Source organism: Melanotaenia boesemani, chromosome 4, assembly GCF_017639745.1.
Source record: "Melanotaenia boesemani isolate fMelBoe1 chromosome 4, fMelBoe1.pri, whole genome shotgun sequence".
Classification (NCBI taxonomy): Eukaryota; Metazoa; Chordata; class Actinopteri; order Atheriniformes; family Melanotaeniidae; genus Melanotaenia; species Melanotaenia boesemani.
In genome coordinates this window covers 30,936,807-30,948,602 of record NC_055685.1, presented here as the reverse complement: position 1 = coordinate 30,948,602, position 11,796 = coordinate 30,936,807, and the positions used below count along the sequence as shown (strand labels likewise).

General features: G+C 37.4%; 2 protein-coding genes across 3 annotated transcripts; one reads left to right on the top strand and one right to left on the bottom strand.

Moving 5' to 3' along the window:
• The first annotated feature begins 69 nt into the window (after positions 1–69).
• atp5md (ATP synthase membrane subunit k) lies at positions 70–2,400 on the top strand. 2 transcript variants are annotated; one of them, XM_041984184.1, is made up of 4 exons: positions 70–171; positions 1,900–2,005; positions 2,092–2,185; positions 2,285–2,400. In XM_041984184.1, the coding sequence occupies exons 2-3, from the start codon at positions 1,919–1,921 to the stop codon at positions 2,182–2,184; spliced, it is 180 nt and encodes a 59-aa protein (XP_041840118.1). In that variant the 5' UTR covers positions 70–171; positions 1,900–1,918; the 3' UTR covers position 2,185; positions 2,285–2,400. The 2 variants fall into 2 exon arrangements, with proteins under 2 accessions (XP_041840118.1, XP_041840119.1); XM_041984185.1 differs by having other exon boundaries at positions 2,092–2,190.
• A 3-nt stretch (positions 2,401–2,403) lies between these two features.
• taf5 (TAF5 RNA polymerase II, TATA box binding protein (TBP)-associated factor) lies at positions 2,404–8,997 on the bottom strand. The gene is made up of 11 exons (XM_041984154.1): positions 8,566–8,997; positions 7,894–8,125; positions 7,483–7,798; positions 7,201–7,364; positions 6,242–6,377; positions 6,036–6,156; positions 5,827–5,956; positions 5,533–5,697; positions 5,245–5,422; positions 2,922–3,099; positions 2,404–2,845 (listed from the first exon to the last, which is right to left on the bottom strand). The coding sequence occupies exons 1-11, from the start codon at positions 8,975–8,977 to the stop codon at positions 2,631–2,633; spliced, it is 2,247 nt and encodes a 748-aa protein (XP_041840088.1). The 5' UTR covers positions 8,978–8,997; the 3' UTR covers positions 2,404–2,630.
• Positions 8,998–11,796: the final 2,799 nt, after the last annotated feature.

Sequence of the window (11,796 nt, the reverse complement as noted above, 5' to 3'; positions counted from 1 at the left end):
TTGGCACTTCCTTGGCCATTCAGTTACCGAATATGACCATAGATTTGAGTGACATTAAATTTTACCAATAGTACAGCAGCATTATGGGCAGGACTTCCTACTGCATTAGCATTACGGCCTCTTCTGAAGGACACCAGTCTCATTCAGTTGTTACAGGGTCGTGTGTTAAAGGTAAGCATTTACCTGTTTAGAAATGAAGTAGTCAGTTATTTTCAGTTTAAGAAAGTATAATAGAGACCAACGAATCTTTAAAACGCCCCTTTTTACAGTGTAGTCTTTTACAAATGACAAAACCCGGCTTTAGCTTCAATTTAGCTAGTAGGCTAATCTAGCGAGCTAACGTTGACTTAATATAGTGTGCTAGCTACTTCGCAGATACTGAAAAGACATTTGTGAATGACATGTCTGTTATTAATGCATTCGTAGACCAGAATAATCTGGAAGGAAAGTAGTGTTGCACTGGACTTTTGTGGGTAAAATTAAGTCCGGGCCCCTGTGGTGTTTGAGTAATATAACATGTCACGTCAAGCACCAAAAAGACCACCATCTCTGTTATGTAATAATAATAATAACTTATTATTATTTCACTTTAGAAAGAGTTAAATACACCACGTAACGATGAACGTGTTTTAGTTTTACGTTGTTTTACACTACAATAATGTGCATTGAGATCCTCTCAGATCTAAAGGTCAAATTAAGTTTTAGATGTATTTTATGTTAAATTTGTGGATTATTTATTAAAGTATGGATTCATTGTTTACTGTTACACGCGGTTGTTATAATTGTTTTATTTATTGTTTAGGAGTGCAGCTTTTAAATGACCTATCAGTATTTGCACAGATGTATTCAAATCTCTTTCTAACGTTGCACAATGCCTTTTATTAAAATCACAGTCCAATGTATATGGAAAACATATCACATGTCTAAAACAAAAGCCAGATTTTGCTAAGATTTTAATATGAAATACATTTAATATTACCATTTGCATTAGTGGCAACATATACCAAATAACTTAAATCATATTTGACACTTTCTTAAAATACATTTACCTTTCACAGTCTGTAACAAGATGTATTTTGAGTTCAAAAACCCCAATAAAAAAAAGTTGCTTAGCCAGAATGCTTTTCTTTAAATTTTATTGAATTAGCCACATTAAAATTTGTTTTTTGAATTAGAAAGGAGTTCAAAAGACAATAAACTAGCACCATGTGACTTTTTAACCTTAAAAATATGACTCGTTTTGATGGCAAAATGAGTATTATAATGTAATGTATTATGTACATTCCTGGAGCTTTGTTGTCCAGCAGCATCCCAAGGCCGAGTAACCACATGTCACACTTTTTTCCATCAAAGAAACCTTAGAGAACATGATCAGAGGAAGAGCGAAAAGGAGAGAGGAAGGAACATGAGATAAGCCAAGAGTTAACATCAGACTGATTTTCGTTGACTGGAAAGAGCTCAGAGAGGAGACAGGATTCAAGATAGATGCTGAATTAACCATCATTAGGGGAGCACCTTGGTTAGAAAATCTGCTAAAGTTCAGTAGTACTAAAAGAATATTGTGAACAGTGAACAAGGAATTATTAGAAGTAAGAATAATTGTGCAAAACATCAGATAATAAAGCTTTAAGATCTCCAGTTGGTGTCGCACTGCACTTGCAGAGTACTTTGCTGCCCATTCCTCATGAAAGCTGTAAAATGCCTAAAATAATTTCGGCCAAAGTTTTTGCGTAAATGTAAGGTGGATATAAGGAAACTTTCACTTGATCAACTCATAAGGCAATTCTAAAAACAATTCATTGCAGCTCTGTATTATTCTCTTAAATCATTTATCAAAAGTTCAAAGTCAACTTTCCTATCTCCCATACTATCATTCATTTACCATTGTGCTTTTGGCAGGACCGTTAATTCATCCATCATGGGAGGACACGATGCAGGAACTCAGCACCAGTTCACTGGCTTTGCCAAGTACTTCAATTCATACACAATCACAGGAAGGAGGAATGTGAGTTTTATTCAGCTGCTACACCAATAAGTTGCCTAAAACTTTAACTGTGTGATATTCTTACATCTTTTATTTTTTATTTTCAGTGTGTTCTGGCCACATATGCCAGCATTGCAGCCATCATCCTTTTCTTCAAATTAAAGCCCAAGAAACAGGCTGCTGTCACAGAAAAGAAGTAATGTAATGTAAGTACATTAAAGTCTTTTAAAATGTTCCAGTTTCATGCTACAAGCTACCGCTCCATTCAGCTAACTTTGCATCTCTCTTGTCCTCTGACAGGTTTCCTTTTGACCATCATTTCTAACAGCTCGGAGTGGAGAGAGCAGCTGGACATGCTTGTGTTAAAATATGACTGTTTCGTTTTTCCATGTTAACAATAAAGAAATTTAAGCCCAGAATGTAGAAAACACAATTTTATTTACAATGTGCACCATTATAAAAGACTATGAAGCTGAAGTCATGGCAGTGACTTAAAAAAAACAAACAAAATAATTCCTCAGTCTGCAGGGCCACTGTACTGACGGATGAGTCACAGTCTGTAAGATATCAGCCAGGTATGAACTGATGGAGTTGTTTGCACCATGTCAAGGTTCCAAAGTTCATCTTCACATACTGCAGTAATGTCTTATGGATTATAGGCTCCTGCAGCCAGAAGCAGATTCCTCCGTGTAAAGTGAAGGTGAATAACTGGCGTAGATTTACTCATGTAAGTGCCTAACAAGAGTTCTTGAGAGTTGTCTTGTAGATGGATGTGTCCTGTAGCTGCTGTGAAGTCATCAGTCTCTAAATCATCAAAGGCTTTTGTTGCATCCCAGAGACGAACTGTGTTGTCCATAGAACCTAGAACACAATGAAAATTGGTTAATGAAGCTATACTAATGCTGCTTCAATGCAAAGTATGAGGATAAAAACTCACCAGAGGCAAGAATCTCCCCATCCCTGCTGAACCTCAGGGAATAGATAGTATCCGTGTGGCCCTTGAGCTCTCCAATCATCAGTCCATGACCAATGTCCCACAGAAGAACTCGGCCATCAGTGGCTCCTGAGGCTAAAAACTTCCCATTGGGAGAGAAAGCCAGTGCATGGATAGGGCCCTGGAGGTTACAGTAGGAGGAAACCTTCAGTGGTGGTCTCTGCAAGAGTCACTTTGGTTGTGTTTAATATTGCATTTTGAGTTTTTAACTCAAAGCAAATTCTTTCAGTTTACATTTTATTTGCCAACATTTAAAAAAAATTCTAGTCTCCAAATAAATAAATGGTTCTCAAACTGTAGAAGGTGGCAACCTCGACAAACATGCTGAAATTATGTTTAATGACAACGTGGTGAGTTCTCATTGACTTGAAGGTCAAGAGATGCTACACAGGAAATGTGAATACTACTAAAATTAACTAGAAAGCTCAAAGTGTTTCTTTTGCTGACTAAACAAGACAGTTGTATTTTATCCTGGAAAAAGGAATTTGTTTTGTATGCTTTCCAACAAACCAGCAGACGCTGATTTTCCAGACAGCCAAAGACTTTCCATGAAGCTGTTACTGACAGCTGAGAAGTATTAAAAACAAAAACTGTAGCAGTATCGTGTTATACAGTATATTTTACTTGAAGTGGACCATACATTTCCAAATGAACATCATGCTTTATTAAAGAAGTTCAACTTCCTATTGAGGCTGTAAAGTCACCAGGATCATGTTTACTGACATCAGTTTTTGTTTTTCTTATTTCACTTCATTAACTTTATTAGAGAATGTGCACCGATGTCATCAACCCACAGAATCGTGGGGGTATTCGCAATTTTGGGTGCACTCCAGGTCTGTTTGCATCGGTTCAGCACTGGCTCTCGTCTTCTTAATCTCTTATTTATTGAATTTCTGACGAGGATTTCATCCAATCATCTTGGAGTTGCGTACTCGGTTGCAGCAGCAGCTTCGTTATCAGTGCCCAAAAAGGAAATTAACCAGTAGATTTTAGTAAATACGTTGGATAAGCACATCCCAGAAAACAGTGGACTAATGCAGAAACTTTTCCAGGTGACATGCTTCCAGATCCAGTAAAGTTTTGTTTATTTTATTATTGCTGTTTTATTGTTGTAATAAATAAATATACTTCCTTATATTTTGCCTGCTTTCATATTTTTACTGCTTCTTTTGCTTAAGCAAGATGTATAAAATGAATAATCCTGCATATTTAGACATGTCTTTTCCTTTCATAACTCCCAGAATATGTTTATCAGAAATGAATCCACATAGATGAACAGATGTTTTTTATTTCAGGCTTAAAATATCAGAGAAGTAAATGTTTAATTAACATAGAAATTTTCAGTATGATGGTGTGGTTGCAGACGACAGTTTGTAGACTCACAGGTTTTAATCCATACGTTTGTTAAATGGCTGCATGGACATTTAATGATTGGTAGATTTTAAATTCACGGCGGGTGTAGGAACTTCCACCAAACACAGATATCTGAGACTGAAACCAGTGGGAATGCATCTAAACCTGAGCTTCATTCACTGTTCAGCAGACCGGAATGATATAAGTTATTAAAAGTGTTTCTGCATCATGACTCTTCATTTCTCTTGTGAGCTTATCGCAGTGAGGATGTTTCTTTTCAGCGTGTTTTAACACAGTTTACTAGTGTGAAGCCTGAAAGCGTCGACTTAAACAGGAGCAGGGTGCCGCCAAAATGCTGGAGACAGACGCCGTGACCCCACGTGGGCAATTTCTCTACAAACTTATCTTTGAAGAGTCGCCCCCTGCTGGTCAGATAATGCAAGTTTAAGGTTTTTATTTCTTTTCATTTGTTAAATATGTGGTTTTTAGATTTATGGCAGATGTACAGAAGGTGACTTTAACAATTTAGCTGTTCAGGTGACTGTACAATGACAGTTAAGTCTATCTAATCTAATCCAACCATTCTCTGGTTAAGTTTTTCAGACCAGAGGCTGCAACTACCATTCATTCTAAGGTAAAAACCATAATGCCCCAGCCTGTATGACGTTAGTATGACAACCACCAACCTGAACCTCCCAGTTACTTACTGTGCTGATAATTACACTGATCAATTTCTTTTAAATAAATAAATAAAAATCTTAAATGTTGCCATGTTGTCGTTCCAAATGTACACTTAAAGGAAAACTCTTGGGAAGCCCTGGTCAAAAAAAAAACAATTATAATTTCACCAGAAATGCTTACACCTTTTTTATTCATGTACTGGAAGGACAGAGAAATGCTTGGGTGAACTGACCTTATGACCGGTGAAGATGCGAACACAGTTTCCTGTAAGTACATCCCAGAGGCGGATGGTGCGGTCAGATGACCCCGTGACCAAGTAATTGGCGTTCGGGTGGAAACAAGTGCAAGTGACATCGGCCAGGTGACCAGCAAATATCCGCAGTGGCTGGTAGTGATCTGTCGCCCAAAGACTGTTTGGGGAAAAAAAAACAAAAAGGAAGACATTTGTTAAAAAAGATGCAACACTTGTACTAAAACAGGATACCCGCCTCACACATGAAGGAGTTATTAAGTTTATTACCGAGCTACCCGATCATGGCCTCCAGAGACAAAATAGTATCCATAAGGGGAAAATTGTGTGTCCCACACTGGGTAGTTGTGACCTTTGTAGGCAACCAGACATGTGAATGTTTGGAGACTCCACAACCGGACTGTACCATCCTCAGCACTTGACAACAGGTAGTTTCTGAAAAGCAAATAAACAATCAATTGACAACAGTTATTGTAGAAAAAAAAAAATCTCCTCACTCCTCTTTTCTTATTCTATGCCAGGATATTAAGTCTTGACAAGTTCAAAGCTGAGCTTCAAATCTACCTGTCCGGGCTGAAGCTGATGCCATACACGGGGCCACTGTGTCCATAGAGTATCTTTGACTCGCTGGCCGTCTTCTCATCCATGATCCTCTCTAGCACATCATCCGACTCTTTATCAATCAGATTCAAGTCTTGAAAAAGAGGAAAAAAATTATGTTAAGTTTTTTATCAATTATTTTGTAACAATAAAAAAAGATAAAATCATCCTACCTGCTGCAGACTTGACCTTGCGGAGCTTTTTCGGAGTGACACTCCACACCCGAACTGTGGAGTCGGCAAAGCCTCCTGCGATTAGGCTGGAGTCGTCAGTGAAGTCCACTGCAGTCAGACCCTAAAAAAGGTTGCATCGAAACAGTGCGTACTAGGGTTTACATGTCCTGGCAATCAACTGCTTTGCTATGTAAGCAAACATTTACCTGGTATGCATTGAGGAAAGAGTAAAAGCAGATGGAGGGGAGGTTATCTGGTCCCAAGCGCAGTCTTTTGGTGGCCTCCTTCATGTACATGATCTTGTCCAGCTTGTCGGAGTCTTTCAGTTCTGGTAGAGGTATCCTAAATACGAATATTGTATCATCAGGCACTGACAAGTAAATTAGGAGAAAGTGAGAATCTAATTGGCGGAAGAAAATAACTAAATTGCAGAGGCTGACTAAATCATCTGATGGAGAATGTGAGATGGGACTGTACACAGGGGTGTCAGACGGTGTCAAACGTGGCCAGCCAGAGGGTCCAATCTGGCCCACAGGATAAAATTTAGTAAATGTTAAAATGACAGAAGACATTAAGTTAAATTTTTAAATAAATATATCTGCAATTCCCAATTTGTCTATATGAGGCTGCATTTTTCACATTAACACAAACATTTCCACGGCAGACAACTGAGGTGAGTCAGTTCAGGTGGTCAGGATTACTACACAATGTACATTTAAAATAAATTCTAGCTCTTGAAAAGTTATTTATATACTTTATTTTTCAGTTCCAGATACCTGTTAAATGTTTTGAAATTTTGTAGATCCATTGTAATTTGTAATTACACATGCATTACAAATTAGAAAACTACTAAATGAGGCAAAATATTGTTAAAACTGCCCTTATTCTTCTCAAGACGTTTTAGTTTGTTCATGTTTTCTAAAAGGATAGTTCATTGAATATAAGCATCTTTATAATGTACTTGTACTTCTTTGCACTCAAAGAGAAAAGTTTTGAGTTTTCAACATGTATAGGTTATTATGCTGTTATTTTACCACTCTGACCCCCTTGAGATCAAACTATGTGGCCCCTGAACTTAAATAAGTTTGTCTCCCCTGCTCTATGATGTATAATCAGAAACATAAGCAAATGCTAAACAATGTGTTGTTGTTTGTAAGATCCCCACCTATTCTGTGAAGGAGCATTTGGATCCTGTTTCTTGCTTTTGGAGCCCATGCTGTCCTTTTTGGGCTTTTTCTTCTTTGGCTTACCCTCCTCATTTTCTGCCTCCTCATCCTCATCATCAAGAGGCAGCTCAATTTCAGGCTCCTTCAATAGTCCGTAGTAAACCTAAACCGGGTTAAAAAACCAGGAAATTGGTCATTTTATTGTTTGAATAAGGTTCTCATAATTTTGCTGGGGAATGTGGGTGATAAATATGGAATTATATCTGGCGTTTTTAGCCAACCTTAGCTTTATTAGCTTCTCGCTTTGCCTCTCCAGCCAAGCTGCCTGACATAGCATCGATCTGGCTTTTGCTGCGTGGCATGCCATCAAAGATGTCGATGTAGAGGTGTTCTTGGATGATATTCCAGATCTGGTTGTTCTGACGCTCCTGCAGGTGTCTCTTTAACAGCTGATAGGAGTCACGGGAGATGCGCAGGACAAATTTGCTGGTGCGGAAGTCCAGTAGGGTTTCGTTGCCTCTCATGTGCTCCTTTTTAGTAAGGCCAGATAAAACACGCAAGTCGTCTTCATAGTAGCACTCCTGGTCCCCACTGAACCTGAGAAAGGAGAGTAAAAGATGAGGGTGTACAGGAGATATGCAGGGTGTATACTGTTGTTTATATTTGGAGATATACTATTTTAGAAGACTTACTTTTCAAAGAAGGCCTTAGCCTCATTTTCATGATTGTTGTACACCAGTTCCAGGTACATGTGAACAAACAGCGGATAAAAGACCTGAGAAAGTTCTGCTCTGTGGCAGTCCAAAACAGCTTCTATAAACTTCTTCAGATCTCTGTAGTAAACTTGATACAGAGCTGGGTCTCCCTGCTGGCTGTAGGCTGACAGCACAACACTGACATCTGGCTGATCATCCCCAGCTGTTGCTGCAAGAATCGTAGTGAGATGTGGAGTTTTGTCAGCATTGGACTGATTGTAACAACAGTTATGGTAATTTTTTAGCATATTTGCATACATTTCAAACTTAAATAATCTATATTCTTGTAATTAAAATAGTTATTTTAGCAATTCAACACCCCCTATAAAAATCAAATGCTTTCTCTCTCAAGTAATAAAAATTGAAAATGGCAATTATTGATTTTATTAAGTCTGCCAAAAAAACAAACAAACAAACAAAAAAAACCTCGGTTGAACTCTTACAGTATTAAGCTTAATGTATTCAATATGGAAATATTCAGAGCGACAAAAACTTTCATTGTTGTATCTCTAACTGTAACAGTTACCAATTAATACATTAATGTAATTCGTAGTTAAGACTTTTGAGTTTCTCATACGTAAAAACAAAAATAGCTATTATAAACTGTACCCTTGGTTGGCGCCGTAGTTGCAGCCGTAGAGATGGTCACCCGGCTGAGTAAAGAGGTCGCATTACCGCCGTCCACATCCCCACCGCTCGCTCCTCCCGACCCTGACCCAGAGGAGTCAGTCCCCTTCGGATCCAAAGCATCCTCCGGCAATCCCGCCTCACGTCGCAATATTCCAGCGGACTCCGACAGCTTGTTCTTCGCGAGGAACTGCAGGACTGCCAGCAGGGTCTGCTGGTCCTCGGGGGCTCCCACCGTAGGTTTGTTGCTTCCAGCCGAAGCGCTGGTTCCGGGGGATGTAGAAGGCAGTTTTCCGTCGTTTGCATTGCTATTTCCGAAGCCATCGCTTTGCGGTTCTGATTTTATGTCTACTTCGTCTTTAGCGTCGACAATACCACTTTGCACGGCCGCCATTTTCTAAATGAAATGCGCATGTGCGGACTTGAAAAAACGGAAACACCAACGGTTCAAGATCAGGTAATCTGATTGGTTTTTACTATGACGCGTCATGTAAGACGCCGCCTATCCAACGGCGTAAAAAAAAGAAAAAAAAAAGAAGCGGATCAGAAATCATCACCAACAGTTTTATGACCTACATATCTCACTGACACAGTTGTATTTAAACAATATTGTTTTTATTGACCAGTTAAACCAGTTGAAATAATAAAATTAATCTTTAAAAAATATAATAAAATAATTGGACATAATATTTATATCAAATTAACATTTTTGTAAAGGAAGAAGAAAGTTCCAATGAACCTGCATTAAACTATTAAAATAAAAAAAGCACAACATCATCATCATCACTAACATCTATTGGACTACCAAATTATACACTAGGGCTGCTTATTCCACAGAATTTTATTGCCTAAAACTCTTATGTCAAAACAAATTACATCTTTGTAATTTGTGGCATTGTAATATTCAAAACAGTACCGAATCCAGTATTTTTGACTGGCGGATATTGAATTATTGATTCCAGAGTATCACTATGCCCATCCCTGCATCCAATGTCTTTTTCCAAAGAGTACTGTTCAAGACCATTGTTTAAACACAAGAAACTCTTTCAAACATCAGCACATACAATACATCAAAGCCGCACAAGAGAAAAAGCTTAAAATAAAGAAATACAGGCCATAACAGCAACACCAGCATTGAGAAATAGATAATAAATAATGCACATGCAAGAAGTTGTGCAAAGGAAATTCTGTTTTTAGTAGACTTTTGGGGGCATTCAAAGAGAGTTTTTAAGTTAAGTTTTATTTTAGAGCTAATAGTTAAACCTCTCTTAGTGCACACTGGGGATTGATAGAACCATTTAAGTGGTTGGTTATGCTAAAGTTAATTGAGATGATGCTTGGGAAAAAAATGTGTACATTTGCGTTTGGTAAAGATCTTAAATGAGTAATAATAATAATAATAATAATAATAATAATAATAATGCACATCTGAAGGGCTGTTTTCCTTATTTTTAAATAAGTGGAATAAAAGCCCAGTTTATCTAAAGCATTTTAGAAATAAGTGACTTCATATGGGATTAAAATAGCTTTCTTATTGAAAAAAATCTCTGGTTTTCAAAAGAAAAAAGTGTACTATATTTTAATACATATACATATATTTAGTCTTATCCAAGCAAGAGTCCAAAGATACTGACTAGAATAAATTTTCATAAATATCATAAAGCAGAACCTCTAACCTTTTACAAGTGAAACCAACAAAGGTTTCACATATTAGCATGACAAAATTAGACAGCTAACCAAAATAGATTTTCATCAATCAATTAAATTATCAGTATATTGATCTAATAAAGTAAAACTGAACTGGATGTAATCCCACAGATATTTTCTTGTACATATGCTTTTTTTCCCCCTATTTTTATAAATGTACTTTTTTGTACCACATGGTGGCACTTTGTTCCCACTCATTCCTTTAATAGTTGGGTGTAGAATAAAACAATGTGTTTTTATAAATCAGATAAATAAATCTAAAATCTAATGTATCACCTGTAAAAGGCAGATAAGTAAACAAATTATAGTCTCTAAAGACTCACTCTACTCACTGTTCTATGATTACCAAATTTGTGAAGAAGTAACAACTTTTATTGTATTTTATATTAGTTGTATATTGCAGTTAGATGTGCTTCTTCTGTGTAAATGAACAGTGACTGTGGTCAGTTAACCAACAGAGAGCTATGATTTATTAAAACAGTCAAACAGCCTCCTCCCACACACACCCACTAACACCATGAGTGCAGTGGGGTAATGGCAGTCCCCATTAAACACAGACATCTATGTCTAAAATGGTGCTCTGTTCCCAAGATGATGCAGTATTAAAAAAATAAATAAACTGCTTTTAAAACAGAGTGCATTCACAACGTAACTGGTATGAGCAGAAGTTTTAAATGTGTTTGTTCATTTTCTTACAGTGAAATTTTTTGCCGATATTTTGAGTCACTTAGATAAAAAGTTCCACAAAGCTATAGTAATGCTTTCATAGAACCACGACTAATACAATTTCCTACAAAACATTTCGGGGTCACTTCATATGGAGGCTTTAGGAAGCAAACAGGGGAAAACATGAAGCAAAGATACTCAGCAAGAACTGATCCAAGGACAGGGGGGTTACTGTGACTTTGAGCTCATCCAGTTATTCACAAAACAACCCAGAAGCAGATACAGTTTTACAGTATTTCTAACTGAACTTGTCCTCTAATTCCTGCTTTTCAGGCAAAAATCTTTTCATTTCTGATTGATCTCGTCTTCATTTAAGTTTCTCTGGTTCATCAGATCTCTTAATGCCAGCATGAGATTTGATAAGGTGAGGCGTGTATATGATCTTTCCAACTTTTGTCTTTCAAAATAAACAGAAGCACTTGGGAATTTTTATACTTTCAGCTCGTAGCAGAGAAGAACCACATGAGTGACAGAAACCATGTTAAAGGTATTAAAGGTGTTGACTTTGCATTCTGCTGAAGGTGGATTTCTGGCTGTACAGAATAACACGCCTCCCTACCTCTGTGAACATGCTGTCAGACACACTTCTGCACTGCTGACTGAGCATATCTCAGGTCAGGACTGCATCTCTTTTCATTTCAAGGAGGCCATCAGCAGAAAATAAAATAAACTAAGCCAGGTTTTTATCAAAGTTTCCAATATTCTTTTTAAATGAAAACTTGTTGTATGTACAATCATATAAGGTTGCAATTTAGTTGTATGTACAAGACATTCATACAC

Excerpts from the sequence above, each read along its gene's own strand:
- atp5md (XM_041984184.1), top strand. The coding sequence starts at position 1,919 with ATGGGAGGACACGATGCAGGAACTCAGCACCAGTTCACTGGCTTTGCC. Across the intron at positions 2,006-2,091 it reads CAATCACAGGAAGGAGGAAT|TGTGTTCTGGCCACATATGC; the intron begins GTGAGTTTTATT and ends TTTTATTTTCAG.
- taf5 (XM_041984154.1), bottom strand. The coding sequence starts at position 8,977 with ATGGCGGCCGTGCAAAGTGGTATTGTCGACGCTAAAGACGAAGTAGAC. Across the intron at positions 6,157-6,241 it reads CTTTCCTCAATGCATACCAG|GGTCTGACTGCAGTGGACTT; the intron begins GTAAATGTTTGC and ends AACCTTTTTTAG. Across the intron at positions 5,423-5,532 it reads GGCCATGATCGGGTAGCTCG|TCTTTGGGCGACAGATCACT; the intron begins GTAATAAACTTA and ends TTCCCCAAACAG.